Source organism: Lissotriton vulgaris, chromosome 1_1 (assembly GCF_964263255.1).
Source record: "Lissotriton vulgaris chromosome 1_1, aLisVul1.2, whole genome shotgun sequence".
Lineage (NCBI taxonomy): Eukaryota > Metazoa > Chordata > Amphibia > Caudata > Salamandridae > Lissotriton > Lissotriton vulgaris.
The window spans coordinates 8,008,057-8,027,237 of record NC_141685.1 but is presented as its reverse complement, the minus strand read 5'-3'; the positions used below and the strand labels follow the sequence as shown (position 1 = coordinate 8,027,237).

At 52.8% G+C, this 19,181-nt stretch overlaps 1 protein-coding gene across 1 annotated transcript in view; it reads left to right on the top strand.

The window, feature by feature from the left end:
- LOC147736943 (scavenger receptor cysteine-rich domain-containing protein DMBT1-like) overlaps window positions 1–19,181 on the top strand; it is a 533,293-nt gene that overhangs the window by 61,993 nt on the left and 452,119 nt on the right. Inside the window, exon 2 of the mRNA XM_086922344.1 lies at window positions 1,472–1,545. Within this exon, the coding sequence (XP_086778470.1) occupies window positions 1,482–1,545 (64 nt within the window). The 5' untranslated portion in view covers window positions 1,472–1,481. The remainder of the gene's footprint in view (window positions 1–1,471; window positions 1,546–19,181) is intronic.

Below are 19,181 nucleotides of genomic sequence, written 5' to 3'. Positions count from 1 at the left end.
GAACTGAACAATCAAGTACATAAATATTAATGTTGGTAAATAATAAACACAATTTGACAGAACACAAGGTGTGCAAATAATCAAAAAACTGTCTTAGGCAAAATTATGGTAACACATTTTTTTAAAAACATGAATATGTTTATTCTGCTTTATGCAGTTATTTTATACACTATAACAATTACATACTTCAAGAAAAAAACAGTACATCATAATATCCATGAAGAAAATTTAAAAAAAAAAGGATTTATACATCCATGTTTAAAAATTGTTCAAGAGAACAAATGTCGACGCAGCGTTTCGGTGTTGATAATAAGCACCTTCTTCAGGACTGTTTCTCTACAAAAAGACACACAATTACCATACAGAAAACATAACAATTAAAAACTTAACAATGCATACCCAAGCTGAAAATGTTCTGTCTAGTTGGTAATTTATTACTCCAAACATTTCTATATATCCCTCATTATGAAAGAAACAATTAACTGATTTTACACATTTCAAATGTTTGCAATTTAATTTATCCCCTATATTTTCAGTTCACGTTGTGGTTCTATGTGGTTTTCTAGTTTATCTAAGTCTTAGAGAATCATCAGTTCCATTCCATACAGAGACAAAGTAACATAAAGTTGCTACGTCTCTTACCTTAAATATAAATGCTCTGGGTTTACTCGGAGTCACCTTAATGTAGCGTCCTCATGTGGCGTTGCGACCCTGCTTAAATACCCGTATCAATACTTCTACTTGGTGCTGTTGGTTCAATTTCAACGGGTGATATTAGAAGCAAGCATTAATACTGTTAGTGGCCCTTTGTATAAAATCAAATGTGCTCTTAATTATAAAAGAGTAACTTCAATACCTGTTTTGGTTTTCACGAAAAGTCTACCCTGCCTGGGGGGGAGCCTCCGATCTTAATTCAGGTGCTGGATATCTAAGAAGAACATACACATATCACGTGTTTTGTTGTCCTATTACTCTTCCATTATCTCCACTAATAGTATGGGCCACTCACCACCTATTTCCTGTTAATTTTGGGATCGCTGTAGCCGGGCCTGTAATACCGTAGTCCATAATACATGCTTCAGCCCCTGGTAGGCCTTGGTTACACCTATGCCCTGAGAACCTAGGGTACACTTCTACGGGGGCTGACAAGGTGCACCAATTCCCAATTGTGTATGTACCTAGAGTACATGGTGTACATTTAGAGAGAGTGCATCTGGGCTGTGGGTCTGATCTGCAGGCCCACAGCCACATCTAAGTCGAAAACCAGAGAAGTAAAAGCAAAAAGTGGGGGTGACCATAGGAAGCAGACCCTACTCTCCTACAATGTATATTTTTGTTCCTCAATGTCCAGCCATTCTTCATTTTTAATTCACTCTAATGTTTGTTGTCGCTAAAATGTCCTGGGTTACTGAGAGATGGAGAATGAACCAGGTCAGTCCAGAGTAAACTCGTCTCTTCATTCTTCTTCCAGAGCCGCCAGGATGCTGCTGAAGACTCTTTGCCTTCTTCTGGTCCTGAGTGTCGCTGCCCTTCTTCCAGGCTTTGGTGAGTGCGGACTCAAAGGAAGGGGTAGTAATGTCATGTAAGGATGACCAAAGGCTGCTGAAATGAACCTTACCCTGACCTAGAGAGTTAACGGGAGCAACATAAAGCTCAGGAATATCTAAAGGGCGTCTAGTGATGCAAGTCCAGTCCGAGGAAAGAATATGAAAAACACGAAACTCTAAGATTTGTGGATGCTCCAGTGCATGTGTCTGAGCTGCTGCAGTGCATGCGTCTGAGCTGCTGCAGTGCATGTGTCTGAGCTGCTGCAGTGCTTGTGTCTGAGCTGCTCCAGTGCATGTGTCTGAGCTGCTCCGGTGCATGTGTCTGAGCTCCTCCAGTGCATGTGTCTGAGCTCCTGCAGTGCATGTGTCTGAGCTGCTTTAGTGCATGTGTCTGAGCTGCTCCAGTGCATGTGTCTGAGCTGCTCCAGTGCATGTGTTTGAGCTGCTGCAGTGCATGTGTCTGAGCTGCTGCAGTGCATGTGTCTGAGGTGCTCTAGTGCATGTGTCTGAGCTGCGGCAGTGCATGTGTCTGAGCTGCTGCAGTGCATGTGTCAGAGCTGCTGCAGTGCATGTGTCTGAGCTGCTGCAGTGCATGTATCTGAGCTGCTCCAGTGCATGTGTCTGAGCTGCTCCAGTGCATGTGTTTGAGCAGCTGCAGTTCATGTGCATGAGCTGCTGCAGTGCATGTGCATGAGCTGCTGCAGTGCATGTGTCTGAGCTGCTCCAGTCCATGTGTCTGAGCTGCTGCAGTGCATGTGTTTGAGCTGCTGCAGTGCATGTGTCTGAGCTGCTGCGGTGCATGTGTCTGAGCTGCTCCAGTGCATGTGTCTGAGCTCCTGCAGTGCATGTGTCTGAGCTGCTGTAGTGCATGTGTCTGAGCTGCTCCAGTGCATGTGTCTGAGCTGCTGCAGTGCATGTGTCTGAGCTGCTCTAGTGCATGTGTCTGAGCTGCTCCAGTGCATGTGTCTGAGCTGCTCCAGTGCATGTGTCTGAGCTGCTCCAGTGCATGTGTCTGAGATGCTGCAGTGCATGTGTCTGAGCTGCTCCAGTGCATGTCTCTGAGCTGCTGCAGTGCATGTGTCTGAGCTTCTCTAGTGCATGTGTCTGAGCTGCTCTAGTGCATGTGTCTAAGCTGCTCCAGTGCATGTGTCTGAGCTGCTGCAGTGCATGTGTCTGAGCTGCTCCAGTGCATGTGCCTGAGCTGCTCCAGAGCATGTGTCTGAGCTGCTGCAGTGCATGTGTCTGAGCTGCTCCAGTGCATGTGTCTGAGCTGCTCCAGTGCATGTGTCTGAGCTGCTGCAGTGCATGTGTCTGAGCTGCTCCAGTCCATGTGTCTGAGCTGCTGCAGTGCATGTGTTTGAGCTGCTGCAGTGCATGTGTCTGAGCTGCTCCAGAGCATGTGTCTGAGCTGCTTCAGTGCATGTGTCTGAGCTGCTGCTGCAGTGCATGTGTCTGAGCTGCTCCAGTGCATGTGTCTGAGCTGCTCCAGTACATGTGTCTGAGCTGCTCCAGTGCATGTGTCTGAGCTGCTGCAGTGCATGTGTCCGAGCTGCTGCAGTGCATGTGTCTGAGCTGCTCCAGTGCATGTGTCTGAGCTGCTTCAGTGCATGTGTCTGAGCTGCTGCAGTGCATGTGTCTGAGCTGCTCCAGTGCATGTATCTGAGCTGCTGTAGTGCATGTGTCTGAGCTGCTGTAGTGCATGTGTCTGAGTTGCTCCAGTGCATGTGTCTGAGCTGCTGCAGTGCATGTGTCTGAGCTGCTGCAGTGCATGTGTCTGAGCTCCTGCAGTGCATGTGTCTGAGCTGCTCAAGTGCATGTGTCTGAGCTGCTTCAGTGCATGTGTCTGAGCTGCTCCAGTGCAAGGGTCTGAGCTGCTTCAGTGCATGTGTCTGAGCTGCTTCAGTGCATGTATCTGAGCTGCTGTAGTGTTCCATGTCTTCCCCATGAGGTAGGAGAAAATGTTACCTCCTCTTCTGCTTCAGTGCATGTGTCTGAGCTGCTCCAGTGCATGTGTCTGAGCTGCTTCAGTGCATGTGTCTGAGCTGCTCCAGTGCATGTGTCTGAGCTGCTGTAGTGCATGTGTCTGAGCTGCTCCAGTGCAAGGGTCTGAGCTGCTCCAGTGCAAGGGTCTGAGCTGCTTCAGTGCATGTGTCTGAGCTGCTCCAGTGCATGTGTCTGAGCTGCTGTAGTGCATGTGTCTGAGCTGCTCCAGTGCATGTGTCTGAGCTGCTCCAGTGCAAGGGTCTGAGCTGCTCCAGTGCATGTGTCTGAGCTGCTGTAGTGCATGTGTCTGAGCTGCTCCAGTGCATGTGTCTGAGCTGCTGCAGTGCATGTGTCTGAGCTGCTCCAGTGCATGTGTCTGAGCTGCTGTAGTGCATGTGTCTGAGCTGCTGCAGTGCATGTGTCTGAGCTGCTGCGGTGCATGTGTCTGAGCTGCTCCAGTGCAAGGGTCTGAGCTGCTGCGGTGCATGTGTCTGAGCTGCTGCAGTGCATGTGTCTGAGCTGCTGCAGTGCATGTGTCTGAGCTGCTGCAGTGCTTGTGTCTGAGCTGCTCCAGTCCATGTGTCTGAGCTGCTGCAGTGCATGTGTTTGAGCTGCTGCAGTGCATGTGTCTGAGCTGCTCCAGTGCATGTGTCTGAGCTGCTTCAGTGCATGTGTCTGAGCTGCTGCAGTGCATGTGTCTGAGCTGCTCCAGTGCATGTGTCTGAGCTGCTCCAGTGCATGTGTCTGAGCTGCTGCGGTGCATGTGTCTGAGCTACTGCAGTGCATGTGTCTGAGCTGCTGCAGTGCATATGTCTGAGCTGCTTCAGTGCATGTGTCTGAGCTGCTGCAGTGCATGTGTCTGAGCTGCTCCAGTGCATGTGTCTGAGCTGCTTCAGTGCATGTGTCTGAGCTACTGCAGTGCATGTGTCTGAGCTGCTGCAGTGCATGTGTCTGAGCTGCTTCAGTGCATGTGTCTGAGCTGCTGCAGTCCATGTGTCTGAGCTGCTCCAGTGCATGTATCTGAGCTGCTGTAGTGCATGTGTCTGAACTGCTGTAGTGCATGTGTCTGAGCTGCTGTAGTGCATGTGTCTGAGCTGCTGCAGTGCATGTGTTTGAGCTGCTGCAGTGCATGTGTCTGAGCTGCTGCAGTGCATGTGTCTGAGCTGCTTCAGTGCATGTGTCTGAGCTGCTCCAGTGCAAGGGTCTGAGCTGCTGCGGTGCATGTGTCTGAGCTGCTTCAGTGCATGTGTCTGAGCTGCTGCAGTGCATGTGTCTGAGCTGCTCCAGTGCATGTATCTGAGCTGCTGTAGTGCATGTGTCTGAGCTGCTGTAGTGCATGTGTCTGAGCTGCTGTAGTGCATGTGTCTGAGCTGCTGCAGTGCATGTGTTTGAGCTGCTGCAGTGCATGTGTCTGAGCGGCTGCAGTGCATGTGTCTGAGCTGCTGCAGTGCATGTGTCTGAGCTGCTCCAGTGCATGTGTCTGAGCTGCTGCAGTGCATGTGTCTGAGCTGCTCCAGTGCATGTGTTTGAGCTGCTGCAGTGCATGTGTCAGAGCTGCTCCAGTGCATGTGTCTGAGCTGCTCCAGTGCATGTGTCAGAGCTGCTGCAGTGCATGTGTCTGAGCTGCTCCAGTGCATGTGTCTGAGCTGATGCAGTGCATGTGTCTGAGCTGCTGCAGTGCATGTGTCTGAGCTGCTCCAGTGCATGTGTCTGAGCTGCTCCAGTGCATGTGTCTGAGCTGATGCAGTGCATGTGTCGGAGCTGCTCCAGTGCATGTGTCTGAGCTGCTGCAGTGCATGTGTCTGAGCTGCTTCAGTGCATGTGTCTGAGCTGCTCCAGTGCAAGGGTCTGAGCTGCTGCGGTGCATGTATCTGAGCTCCTTCAGTGCATGTGTCTGAGCTGCTGCAGTGCATGTGTCTGAGCTGCTCCAGTGCATGTATCTGAGCTGCTGTAGTGCATGTGTCTGAGCTGCTCCAGTGCAAGGGTCTGAGCTGCTCCAGTGCATGTGTCTGAGCGGCTGCAGTGCATGTGTCTGAGCTGCTGTAGTGCATGTGTCTGAGCTGCTCCAGTGCAAGGGTCTGAGCTGCTTCAGTGCATGTGTCTGAGCTGCTGTAGTGCATGTGTCTGAGCTGCTCCAGTGCATGTGTCTGAGCGGCTGCAGTGCATGTGTCTGAGCTGCTGTAGTGCATGTGTCTGAGCTGCTCCAGTGCAAGGGTCTGAGCTGCTTCAGTGCATGTGTCTGAGCTGCTCCAGTGCATGTATCTGAGCTGCTGTAGTGCATGTGTCTGAGCTGCTCCAGTGCAAGGGTCTGAGCTGCTCCAGTGCATGTGTCTGAGCGGCTGCAGTGCATGTGTCTGAGCTGCTGTAGTGCATGTGTCTGAGCTGCTCCAGTGCAAGGGCTAGAGCTGCTTCAGTGCATGTGTCTGAGCTGCTCCAGTGCATGTATCTGAGCTGCTGTAGTGCATGTGTCTGAGCTGCTCCAGTGCAAGGGTCTGAGCTGCTCCAGTGCATGTGTCTGAGCGGCTGCAGTGCATGTGTCTGAGCTGCTGTAGTGCAAGGGTCTGAGCTGCTCCAGTGCATGTGTCTGAGCTGCTCCAGTGCAAGGGTCTGAGCTGCTCCAGTGCATGTGTCTGAGCTGCTTCAGTGCATGTGTCTGAGCTGCTCCAGTGCATGTGTCTGAGCTGCTTCAGTGCATGTGTCTGAGCTGCTGTAGTGCATGTGTCTGAGCTGCTCCAGTGCATGTGTCTGAGCTGCTTCAGTGCATGTATCTGAGCTGCTGTAGTGCATGTGTCTGAGCTGCTCCAGTGCATGTGTCTGAGCTGCTTCAGTGCATGTATCTGAGCTGCTGTAGTGCATGTGTCTGAGCTGCTCCAGTGCATGTGTCTGAGCTGCTTCAGTGCATGTATCTGAGCTGCTGTAGTGTTCCATGTCTTCCCCATGAGGTAGGAGAAAATGTTACCTCCTCTTCTGCTTCAGTGCATGTGTCTGAGCTGCTCCAGTGCATGTGTCTGAGCTGCTCCAGTGCATGTATCTGAGCTGCTGTAGTGCATGTGTCTGAGCTGCTCCAGTGCAAGGGTCTGAGCTGCTCCAGTGCATGTGTCTGAGCGGCTGCAGTGCATGTGTCTGAGCTGCTGTAGTGCATGTGTCTGAGCTGCTCCAGTGCAAGGGTCTGAGCTGCTCCAGTGCATGTGTCTGAGCTGCTGCGGTGCATGTGTCTGAGCTACTGCAGTGCATGTGTCTGAGCTGCTGCAGTGCATATGTCTGAGCTGCTTCAGTGCATGTGTCTGAGCTGCTGCAGTGCATGTGTCTGAGGTGCTGCAGTGCATGTGTCTGAGCTGCTTCAGTGCATGTGTCTGAGCTGCTGCAGTGCATATGTCTGAGCTGCTTCAGTGCATGTGTCTGAGCTGCTCCAGTGCATGTATCTGAGCTGCTCCACTGCATGTGTCTGAGCTGCTGCAGTGCATGTGTCTGAGCTGCTGTAGTGCATGTGTCTGAGCTTCTGTGGTGCATGTGTCTGAGCTGCTGCAGTGCATGTGTGTGAGCTGCTCCAGTGCATGTGTCTGAGCTGCTTCAGTGCATGTGTCTGAGCTGCTGCAGTGCATGTGTCTGAGCTGCTCCAGTGCATGTGTCTGAGCTGCTCCAGTGCATGTGTCTGAGCTGCTCCACTGCATGTGTCTGAGCTGCTTCAGTGCATGTGTCTGAGCTGCTCCAGTGCATGTGTCTGAGGTGCTGCAGTGCATGTGCCTGAGCTGCTGCAGTGCATGTGTCTGAGCTGCTGCAGTGCTTGTGTCTGAGCTGCTCCAGTGCATGTGTCTGAGCTGCTTCAGTGCATGTATCTGAGCTGCTGTAGTGCATGTGTCTGAGCTGCTCCAGTGCATGTGTCTGAGCTGCTTCACTGCATGTGTCTGAGCTGCTCCAGTGCAAGGGTCTGAGCTGCTCCAGTGCATGTGTCTGAGCGGCTGCAGTGCATGTGTCTGAGCTGCTGTAGTGCATGTGTCTGAGCTGCTCCAGTGCAAGGGTCTGAGCTGCTTCAGTGCATGTGTCTGAGCTGCTCCAGTGCATGTATCTGAGCTGCTGTAGTGCATGTGTCTGAGCTGCTCCAGTGCAAGGGTCTGAGCTGCTCCAGTGCATGTGTCTGAGCGGCTGCAGTGCATGTGTCTGAGCTGCTGTAGTGCATGTGTCTGAGCTGCTCCAGTGCAAGGGTCTGAGCTGCTCCAGTGCATGTGTCTGAGCTGCTTCAGTGCATGTGTCTGAGCTGCTCCAGTGCATGTGTCTGAGCTGCTTCAGTGCATGTGTCTGAGCCACTGTAGTGCATGTGTCTGAGCTGCTCCAGTGCATGTGTCTGAGCTGCTTCAGTGCATGTATCTGAGCTGCTGTAGTGCATGTGTCTGAGCTGCTCCAGTGCATGTGTCTGAGCTGCTTCAGTGCATGTATCTGAGCTGCTGTAGTGCATGTGTCTGAGCTGCTCCAGTGCATGTGTCTGAGCTGCTTCAGTGCATGTATCTGAGCTGCTGTAGTGCATGTGTCTGAGCTGCTCCAGTGCATGTGTCTGAGCTGCTTCAGTGCATGTATCTGAGCTGCTGTAGTGTTCCATGTCTTCCCCATGAGGTAGGAGAAAATGTTACCTCCTCTTCTGCTTCAGTGCATGTGTCTGAGCTGCTCCAGTGCATGTGTCTGAGCTGCTCCAGTGCATGTATCTGAGCTGCTGTAGTGCATGTGTCTGAGCTGCTCCAGTGCAAGGGTCTGAGCTGCTCCAGTGCATGTGTCTGAGCTGCTGCAGTGCATGTGTCTGAGCTGCTGTAGTGCATGTGTCTGAGCTGCTGCAGTGCATATGTCTGAGCTGCTCCAGTGCATGTGTTTGAGCTGCTGCAGTGCATGTGTCTGAGCTGCTCCAGTGCATGTGTCTGAGCTGCTGCAGTGCATGTGTCTGAGCTGCTGCAGTGCATGTGTCTGAGGTGCTCTAGTGCATGTGTCTGAGCTGCTTCAGTGCAAGGGTCTGAGCTGCTCCAGTGCATGTGTCTGAGCGGCTGCAGTGCATATGTCTGAGCTGCTTCAGTGCATGTGTCTGAGCTGCTCCAGTGCAAGGGTCTGAGCTGCTCCAGTGCATGTATCTGAGCTGCTGTAGTGCATGTGTCTGAGCTGCTCCAGTGCAAGGGTCTGAGCTGCTCCAGTGCATGTGTCCGAGCGGCTGCAGTGCATATGTCTGAGCTGCTTCAGTGCATGTGTCTGAGCTGCTCCAGTGCAAGGGTCTGAGCTGCTCCAGTGCATGTGTCTGAGCTGCTGCGGTGCATGTGTCTGAGCTACTGCAGTGCATGTGTCTGAGCTGCTGCAGTGCATGTGTCTGAGCTGCTTCAGTGCATGTGTCTGAGCTGCTCCAGTGCATGTGTCTGAGGTGCTGCAGTGCATGTGCCTGAGCTGCTGCAGTGCATGTGTCTGAGCTGCTGTAGTGCATGTGTCTGAGGTGCTGCAGTGCATGTGTCTGAGCTGCTGCAGTGCATATGTCTGAGCTGCTTCAGTGCATGTGTCTGAGCTGCTGTAGTGCATGTGTCTGAGGTGCTGCAGTGCATGTGTCTGAGCTGCTGCAGTGCATATGTCTGAGCTGCTTCAGTGCATGTGTCTGAGCTGCTGTAGTGCATGTGTCTGAGCTGCTGCAGTGCATGTGTGTGAGCTGCTCCAGTGCATGTGTCTGAGCTGCTTCAGTGCATGTGTCTGAGCTGCTGCAGTGCATGTGTCTGAGCTGCTCCAGTGCATGTGTCTGAGCTGCTCCAGTGCATGTGTCTGAGCTGCTCCACTGCATGTGTCTGAGCTGCTTCAGTGCATGTGTCTGAGCTGCTCCAGTGCATGTGTCTGAGGTGCTGCAGTGCATGTGCCTGAGCTGCTGCAGTGCATGTGTCTGAGCTGCTGCAGTGCTTGTGTCTGAGCTGCTCCAGTGCATGTGTCTGAGCTGCTTCAGTGCATGTGTCTGAGGTGCTGCAGTGCATGTGCCTGAGCTGCTGCAGTGCATGTGTCTGAGCTGCTGTAGTGCATGTGTCTGAGCTGCTCCAGTGCATGTGTCTGAGCTGCTTCACTGCATGTGTCTGAGCTGCTCCAGTGCATGTGTCTGAGGTGCTGCAGTGCATGTGCCTGAGCTGCTGCAGTGCATGTGTCTGAGCTGCTGCAGTGCTTGTGTCTGAGCTGCTCCAGTGCATGTGTCTGAGCTGCTTCAGTGCATGTATCTGAGCTGCTGTAGTGCATGTGTCTGAGCTGCTTCACTGCATGTGTCTGAGCTGCTTCAGTGCATGTATCTGAGCTGCTGTAGTGCATGTGTCTGAGCTGCTCCAGTGCATGTGTCTGAGCTGCTTCAGTGCATGTGTCTGAGCTGCTCCAGTGCATGTGTCTGAGCTGCTGCGGTGCATGTGTCTGAGCTGCTCCAGTGCAAGGGTCTGAGCTGCTGTAGTGCATGTGTCTGAGCTGCTGCAGTGCATGTGTCTGAGCTGCTGCAGTGCATGTGTCTGAGCTGCTGCAGTGCTTGTGTCTGAGCTGCTCCAGTCCATGTGTCTGAGCTGCTGCAGTGCATGTGTTTGAGCTGCTGCAGTGCATGTGTCTGAGCTGCTGCAGTGCTTGTGTCTGAGCTGCTCCAGTGCATGTGTCTGAGCTGCTTCAGTGCATGTATCTGAGCTGCTGCAGTGCATGTGTTTGAGCTGCTGCAGTGCATGTGTCTGAGCTGCTGCAGTGCTTGTGTCTGAGCTGCTCCAGTGCATGTGTCTGAGCTGCTTCAGTGCATGTATCTGAGCTGCTGTAGTGCATGTGTCTGAGCTGCTTCAGTGCATGTGTCTGAGCTGCTTCACTGCATGTGTCTGAGCTGCTGCGGTGCATGTGTCTGAGCTGCTCCAGTGCATGTGTCTGAGCTGCTTCAGTGCATGTATCTGAGCTGCTGTAGTGTTCCATGTCTTCCCCATGAGGTAGGAGTAAATGTTACCACCTCTTCTGCTTCAGTGGATGCTGGGGTTGTGTGCGAGGGAGAGGGATGTGGACCGTCACTGTCTGGAAGGTTGGTGGAAGCTGAGGCAGTGGTTGATTTGGAGGGTGCCTGGTTGTGTACTGCCTTGTACGCGTGGATCATCAGATTCAATTATCAACTCTTCTGCACAAGGAGCCAGTGGAGTTTTCTGAGGTGGAGGGTGATGGGGGTTTGTGGCAGGGGGTCAAGTATGGGTGTTGTCACGATGTTCTGTATGGTCTGAAGTCTTTGAAGGAGGTGAGATGGGATCCCTGAGTCGAGGACGTTGCCATAGTCCAGTCTGCTGGTGATTAGCGCTTGTGTGACAGTGCGTCTTGTGTCCTAGGGGAGCCACTTAAACATTATGATGCTAGATGTACAAAGTATTTTTTCCAGTGTACAACGGCAATCATACGACTTGGTACCATGTTACTGGATCACATTTTCCTTTTGCGATTTGGTATTTGGAAGAGGGGTGTTTAGGGCATCCCTTCCAAATACTGAATTGGTATGGTATGTATTACTGTTTTGTGACAGAATTCTGGTTGCAAAACAGTAATACTTTACCACTGGTTTCAAACCCCTTCCCGTTTGAGAATATAAATAATATTTTTAGGAGCAGTCAGTGGTCCCAGGGACCACTGCTTACTCTTAAAAAATGAAACTGCAACAATTTCTTTTTTTTTAACTGCATCCCATTTCCCTTTAAGGAAAACATGCATTTTGAAAAAAAAAGATTGCTTTGTTCAAAAGCAGTCACAGGCATGGTGGTCTGCTGAACCTAGCAGTCCACCATCCCTGTGATGTATGTGGTTCTTAATGATTTGCAAATTGTGACCTGCCTCATTAATATTCATGAGATAGGTTCTGCTCCAGATAACTTGTGAGTTACTTGTTGATGGTCTTCTCCAGGACCTTGGCCATGAGGGGAGCAGGGAAATGAGGCACTCGTTTTTGAGTTTGCTGCAGTCGGTTGACGGCTTCTTGATTAGTGGTTTGACCTCAGTGTGTTTCCAGACTTCGGGGAAGGTGACCATGACTAATGAGGTGTTGAACAGGGTGGTGAGTTTATGGTTGATCCTGTGGCTTCCGAGGTTGAAGTTGTAGTGTGGGTTAAGGTCCACAGAAGCTCCTAAGTGAACAGAGTTTATGATGGTGGTGGTGACCTGGGAGGTGAGTTGGTTCCATGTGGTCAGCAGGTGGTCAGTGTTGATTGCGGCGAGGGAGTGCAAGGTTGAGGAAATCTGTAGGTCTGGGCTTCTGTAGATGGTGGTGCCCTTTTTGTGGAAAAAGTTGGAGAGGCTGTCGTAGAGTTTCTCTAAGTGGTTGATGCTGTTTGAGAAACAACTTTACTCATCCTTGGAAGACAGACAGGCAGAACTATGGCAGGTGTGTCCACTATGTAGCATTTCCCAGGCACATCTTTGTTAACGTGACTGTGTCGGATCATTGAATGGAGAGAGAGCTCCCTGCATCGCTTTAGCGTCCCTGTAGTGTGTGCAGAACTGCTGTCCAAGACCAGAAATACTCGATAATGATCATTAGTCTTCAAAGGAAGGAGTACAGTCTGCTTGAATATGTGCCAGCAGCATACAAATTGATGTGCAGTGCATGGCAACAGTGTGTAACTTTTGTGCATGATAATAAAACACAGAAAACATCCTGCACAAAAATATCTTTTGCATTTCTTACGAAAAGCTGCCAAGGATCTATTTAAGTGTCCAAAATGTACAATATTCACACTTGAGAACAAAAAACATAACATTAAAGCTGAAATTGTATGAAAATATACAATATGGGGATTGCAACCATTGTGACTTCAGCAGGAAATAGTGAACTCCATTGGGATGCAAGCAAAGGCCCAAGGAGAGCATCCAACCCCAAGCAGCTGCACCACTGAAGACAAGCAAAGGCCCAAGGAGAGCATCCAACCCCAAGCAGCTGCACGACTGAAGACAAGTAAAGGCCCAATGAGAGCATCCAACCCCAAGCAGCTGCACGACTGAAGACAAGTAAAGGCCCAATGAGAGCATCCAACCCCAAGCAGCTGCACCACTGAAGACAAGCAAAGGCCCAAGGAGAGCATCCAACCCCAAGCAGCTGCACCACTGAAGACAAGCAAAGGAGAGCATCCAACCCCAAGCAGCTGCACGACTGAAGACAAGCAAAGGCCCAAGGAGAGCATCCAACCCCAAGCAGCTGCACCACTGAAGACAAGCAAAGGCCCAAGGAGAGCATCCAACCCCAAGCAGCTGCACCACTGAAGACAAGCAAAGGCCCAAGGAGAGCATCCTACCCCAAGCAGCTGCACCACTGAAGACAAGCAAAGCCCCAAGGAGAGCATCCAACCCCAAGCAGCTGCACCACCGAAGACAAGCAAAGGGCCAAGGAGAGCATCCAACCCCAAGCAGCTGCACCACCGAAGACAAGCAAAGGGCCCAATGAGAGCATCAAACCCCAAGCAGCTGCACCACTGAAGACAAGCAAAGGGCCCAAGGAGAGTATCCAACTCCAAGCAGCTGCACCACTGAAGACAAGCAAAGGCCCAATGAGAGCATCCAACCCCAAGCAGCTGCACCATTGAAAGACAAGCAAAGGACCAAGGAGAGCATCCTACCCCAAGCAGCTACACCACTGAAGACAAGCAAAGGCCCACGGAGAGCATCCAACCCCAAGCAGCTGCACCACTGAAGACAAGCAAAGGCCCAAGGAGAGCATCCAACCCCAAGCAGCTGCACCACTGAAGACAAGCAAAGGACCAAGGAGAGCATCCAACCCCAAGCAGCTGCACCACTGAAGACAAGCAAAGGGCCCAATGAGAGCATCCAACCCCAAGCAGCTGCACCACTGAAGACAAGCAAAGGCCCAATGAGAACATCCAACCCCAAGCAGCTGCACCACCGAAGACAAGCAAAGGCCCACGGAGAGCATCCAACCCCAAGCAGCTGCACCACTGAAGACAAGCAAAGGCCCAATGAGAGCATCCAACCCCAAGCAGCTGCACCACCGAAGACAAGCAAAGGCCCACGGAGAGCATCCAACTCCAAGCAGCTGCATCACTGAAGACAAGCAAAGGACCCAATGAGAGCATCCAACCCCAAGCAGCTGCACCACTGAAGACAAGCAAAGGCCCAAGGAGAGCATCCAACCCCAAGCAGCTGCACGACTGAAGACAAGTAAAGGCCCAATGAGAGCATCCAACCCCAAGCAGCTGCACCACTGAAGACAAGCAAAGGACCAAGGAGAGCATCCAACCCCAAGCAGCTGCACCACTGAAGACAAGCAAAGGACCAAGGAGAGCATCCAACCCCAAGCAGCTGCACCACCGAAGACAAGCAAAGGGCCAAGGAGAGCATCCAACCCCAAGCAGCTGCACCACTGAAGACAAGCAAAGGCCCACGGAGAGCATCCAACCCCAAGCAGCTGCACCACTGAAGACAAGCAAAGGCCCAAGGAGAGCATCCAACCCCAAGCAGCTGCACCACTGAAGACAAGCAAAGGGCCAAGGAGAGCATCCAACCCCAAGCAGCTGCACCACTGAAGACAAGCAAAGGCCCAAGGAGAGCATCCAACCCCAAGCAGCTGCACCACTGAAGACAAGCAAAGGCCCGAGGAGAGCATCCAACCCCAAGCAGCTGCACCACTGAAGACAAGCAAAGGCCCAGGGAGAGCATCCAACCCCAAGCAGCTGCACCACTGAAGACAAGCAAAGGCCCGAGGAGAGCATCCAACCCCAAGCAGCTGCACCACTGAAGACAAGCAAAGGCCCAAGGAGAGCATCCAACCCCAAGCAGCTGCACCACTGAAGACAAGCACAGGACCAAGGAGAGCATCCAACCCCAAGCAGCTGCACCATTGAAAGACAAGCAAAGGACCAAGGAGAGCATCCAACCCCAAGCAGCTGCACCACTGAAGACAAGCAAAGGCCCAAGGAGAGCATCCAACCCCAAGCAGCTGCACCACTGAAGACAAGCAAAGGAGAGCATCCAACCCCAAGCAGCTGCACGACTGAAGACAAGCAAAGGCCCAAGGAGAGCATCCAACCCCAAGCAGCTGCACCACTGAAGACAAGCAAAGGCCCAAGGAGAGCATCCAACCCCAAGCAGCTGCACCACTGAAGACAAGCAAAGGCCCAAGGAGAGCATCCTACCCCAAGCAGCTGCACCACTGAAGACAAGCAAAGCCCCAAGGAGAGCATCCAACCCCAAGCAGCTGCACCACTGAAGACAAGCAAAGGAGAGCATCCAACCCCAAGCAGCTGCACCACTGAAGACAAGCAAAGGAGAGCATCCAACCCCAAGCAGCTGCACCACCGAAGACAAGCAAAGGGCCAAGGAGAGCATCCAACCCCAAGCAGCTGCACCACCGAAGACAAGCAAAGGGCCCAATGAGAGCATCAAACCCCAAGCAGCTGCACCACTGAAGACAAGCAAAGGGCCCAAGGAGAGTATCCAACTCCAAGCAGCTGCACCACTGAAGACAAGCAAAGGCCCAATGAGAGCATCCAACCCCAAGCAGCTGCACCATTGAAAGACAAGCAAAGGACCAAGGAGAGCATCCAACCCCAAGCAGCTGCACCACTGAAGACAAGCAAAGGACCAAGGAGAGCATCCAACCCCAAGCAGCTGCACCATTGAAAGACAAGCAAAGGCCCAAGGAGAGCATCCAACCCCAAGCAGCTGCACCACCAAAGACAAGCAAAGGGCCAAGGAGAGCATCCAACCCCAAGCAGCTGCACCACTGAAGACAAGCAAAGGCCCACGGAGAGCATCCAACCCCAAGCAGCTGCACCACTGAAGACAAGCAAAGGCCCAAGGAGAGCATCCAACCCCAAGCAGCTGCACCACTGAAGACAAGCAAAGGGCCAAGGAGAGCATCCAACCCCAAGCAGCTGCACCACTGAAGACAAGCAAAGGCCCAAGGAGAGCATCCAACCCCAAGCAGCTGCACCACTGAAGACAAGCAAAGGCCTGAGGAGAGCATCCAACCCCAAGCAGCTGCACCACTGAAGACAAGCAAAGGCCCAGGGAGAGCATCCAACCCCAAGCAGCTGCACCACTGAAGACAAGCAAAGGCCCGAGGAGAGCATCCAACCCCAAGCAGCTGCACCACTGAAGACAAGCAAAGGCCCAAGGAGAGCATCCAACCCCAAGCAGCTGCACCACTGAAGACAAGCACAGGACCAAGGAGAGCATCCAACCCCAAGCAGCTGCACCATTGAAAGACAAGCAAAGGACCAAGGAGAGCATCCAACCCCAAGCAGCTGCACCACTGAAGACAAGCAAAGGACCAAGGAGAGCATCCAACCCCAAGCAGCTGCACCACTGAAGACAAGCAAAGGCCCAAGGAGAGCATCCAACCCCAAGCAGCTGCACCACCGAAGACAAGCAAAGGCCCAAGGAGAGCATCCAACCCCAAGCAGCTGCACCACTGAAGACAAGCAAAGGCCCAAGGAGAGCATCCAACCCCAAGCAGCTGCACCACCGAAGACAAGCAAAGGCCCAAGGAGAGCATCCAACCCCAAGCAGCTGCACCACTGAAGACAAGGAAAGGCCCAAGGAGAGCATCCAACCCCAAGCAGCTGCACCACTGAAGACAAGCAAAGGCCCAAGGAGAGCATCCAACCCCAAGCAGCTGCACCACTGAAGACAAGCAAAGGGCCAAGGAGAGCATCCAACCCCAAGCAGCTGCACCACTGAAGACAAGCAAAGGGCCAAGGAGAGCATCCAACCCCAAGCAGCTGCACCACTGAAGACAAGCAAAGGCCCACGGAGAGCATCCAACCCCAAGCAGCTGCACCACTGAAGACAAGCAAAGGCCCAAGGAGAGCATCCAACCCCAAGCAGCTGCACCACTGAAGACAAGCAAAGGACCAAGGAGAGCATCCAACCCCAAGCAGCTGCACCATTGAAAGACAAGCAAAGGACCAAGGAGAGCATCCAACCCCAAGCAGCTGCACCACTGAAGACAAGCAAAGGGCCAAGGAGAGCATCCAACCCCAAGCAGCTGCACCACTGAAGACAAGCAAAGGCCCAAGGAGAGCATCCAACCCCAAGCAGCTGCACCACTGAAGACAAGCAAAGGCCCAAGGAGAGCATCCAACCCCAAGCAGCGGCACCACTGAAGACAAGCAAAGGGCCAAGGAGAGCATCCAACCCCAAGCAGCTGCACCACTGAAGACAAGCAAAGGCCCAAGGAGAGCATCCAACTCCAAGCAGCTGCATCACTGAAGACAAGCAAAGGACCCAATGAGAGCATCCAACCCCAAGCAGCTGCACCACTGAAGACAAGCAAAGGCCCAAGGAGAGCATCCAACCCCAAGCAGCTGCACCACTGAAGACAAGCAAAGGCCCAAGGAGAGCATCCAACCCCAAGCAGCTGCACCACTGAAGACAAGCAAAGGCCCAATGAGAGCATCCAACCCCAAGCAGCTGCACCACCGAAGACAAGCAAAGGCCCACGGAGAGCATCCAACTCCAAGCAGCTGCATCACTGAAGACAAGCAAAGGACCCAATGAGAGCATCCAACCCCAAGCAGCTGCACCACTGAAGACAAGCAAAGGCCCAAGGAGAGCATCCAACCCCAAGCAGCTGCACCACTGAAGACAAGCAAAGGCCCAAGGAGAGCATCCAACCCCAAGCAGCTGCACCACTGAAGACAAGCAAAGGCCCAATGAGAGCATCCAACCCCAAGCAGCTGCACCACTGAAGACAAGCAAAGGGCCAAGGAGAGCATCCAACCCCAAGCAGCTGCACCACTGAAGACAAGCAAAGGCCCAAGGAGAGCATCCAACCCCAAGCAGCTGCACCACTGAAGACAAGCAAAGGCCCAAGGAGAGCATCCAACCCCAAGCAGCTGCACCATTGAAGTCAAGCAAAGGCCCAAGGAGAGCATCCAACCCCAAGCAGCTGCACCACTGAAGACAAGCAAAGGGCCAAGGAGAGCATCCAACCCCAAGCAGCTGCACCACTGAAGACAAGCAAAGGCCCACGGAGAGCATCCAACCCCAAGCAGCTGCACCACTGAAGACAAGCAAAGGCCCAAGGAGAGCATCCAACCCCAAGCAGCGGCACCACTGAAGACAAGTAAAGGCCCAAGGAGAGCATCCAACCCCAAGCGGCTGCACCACTGAAGACAAGCAAAGGTTCACGGAGAGCATCCAACCCCAAGCAGCTGCACCACTGAAGACAAGCAAAGGGCCCAAGGAGAGCATCCAACCCCAAGCAGCTGCACCATTAAAGACAAGCAAAGGCCCAAGGAGAGCATCCAACCCCAAGCAGCTGCATCACTGAAGACAAGCAAAGGCCCAAGGAGAGCATCCAACTCCAAGCAGCTGCATCACTGAAGACAAGCAAAGGCCCACGGAGAGCATCCAACCCCAAGCAGCTGCACCACCGAAGACAAGCAAAGGCCCAAGGAGAGCATCCAACCCCAAGCAGCTGCACCACTGAAGACAAGGAAAGGCCCAAGGAGAGCATCCAACCCCAAGCAGCTGCACCACTGAAGACAAGCAAAGGGCACAAGGAGAGCATCCAACCCCAAGCAACTGCACCACTGAAGACAAGCAAAGGACCAAGGAGAGCATCAAACCCCAAGCAGCTGCACCACTGAAGACAAGCAAAGGCCCGAGGAGAGCATCCAACCCCAAGCAGCTGCACCACTGAAGACAAGCAAAGGCCCAATGAGAGCATCCAACCCCAAGCAGCTGCACCACTGAAGACAAGCAAAGGACCAAGGAGAGCATCCAACCCCAAGCAGCTGCACCACTGAAGACAAGCAAAGGCCCAAGGAGAGCATCCAACCCCAAGCAGCTGCACCACTGAAGACAAGCAAAGGCCCAGGGAGAGCATCCAACCCCAAGCAGCTGCACCACTGAAGACAAGCAAAGCCCCAAGGAGAGCATCCAACCCCAAGCAGCTGCACCACTGAAGACAAGCAAAGGACCCAATGAGAGCATCCAACCCCAAGCAGCTGCACCACTGAAGACAAGCAAAGGCCCAATGAGAGCATCCAACCCCAAGCAGCTGCACGACTGAAGACAAGTAAAGGCCCAATGAGAGCATCCAACCCCAAGCAGCTGCACCACTGAAGACAAGCAAAGGCCCGAGGAGAGCATCCAACCCCAAGCAGCTGCACCACTGAAGACAAGCAAAGGCCCAGGGAGAGCATCCAACCCCAAGCAGCTGCACCACTGAAGACAAGCAAAGGCCCAAGGAGAGCATCCAACTCCAAGCAGCTGCATCACTGAAGACAAGCAAAGGACCCAATGAGAGCATCCAACCCCAAGCAGCTGCACCACTGAAGACAAGCAAAGGCCCAAGGAGAGCATCCAACCCCAAGCAGCTGCACCACTGAAGACAAGCAAAGGCCCGAGGAGAGCATCCAACCCCAAGCAGCTGCATCACTGAAGACAAGCAAAGGCCCAGGGAGAGCATCCAACCCCAAGCAGCTGCACCACTGAAGACAAGCAAAGGCCCGAGGAGAGCATCCAACCCCAAGCAGCTGCACCACTGAAGACAAGCAAAGGCCCAGGGAGAGCATCCAACCCCAAGCAGCTGCACCACTGAAGACAAGCAAAGGCCCAAGGAGAGCATCCAACTCCAAGCAGCTGCACCACTGAAGACAAGTAAAGGCCCAATGAGAGCATCCAACCCCAAGCAGCTGCACCACT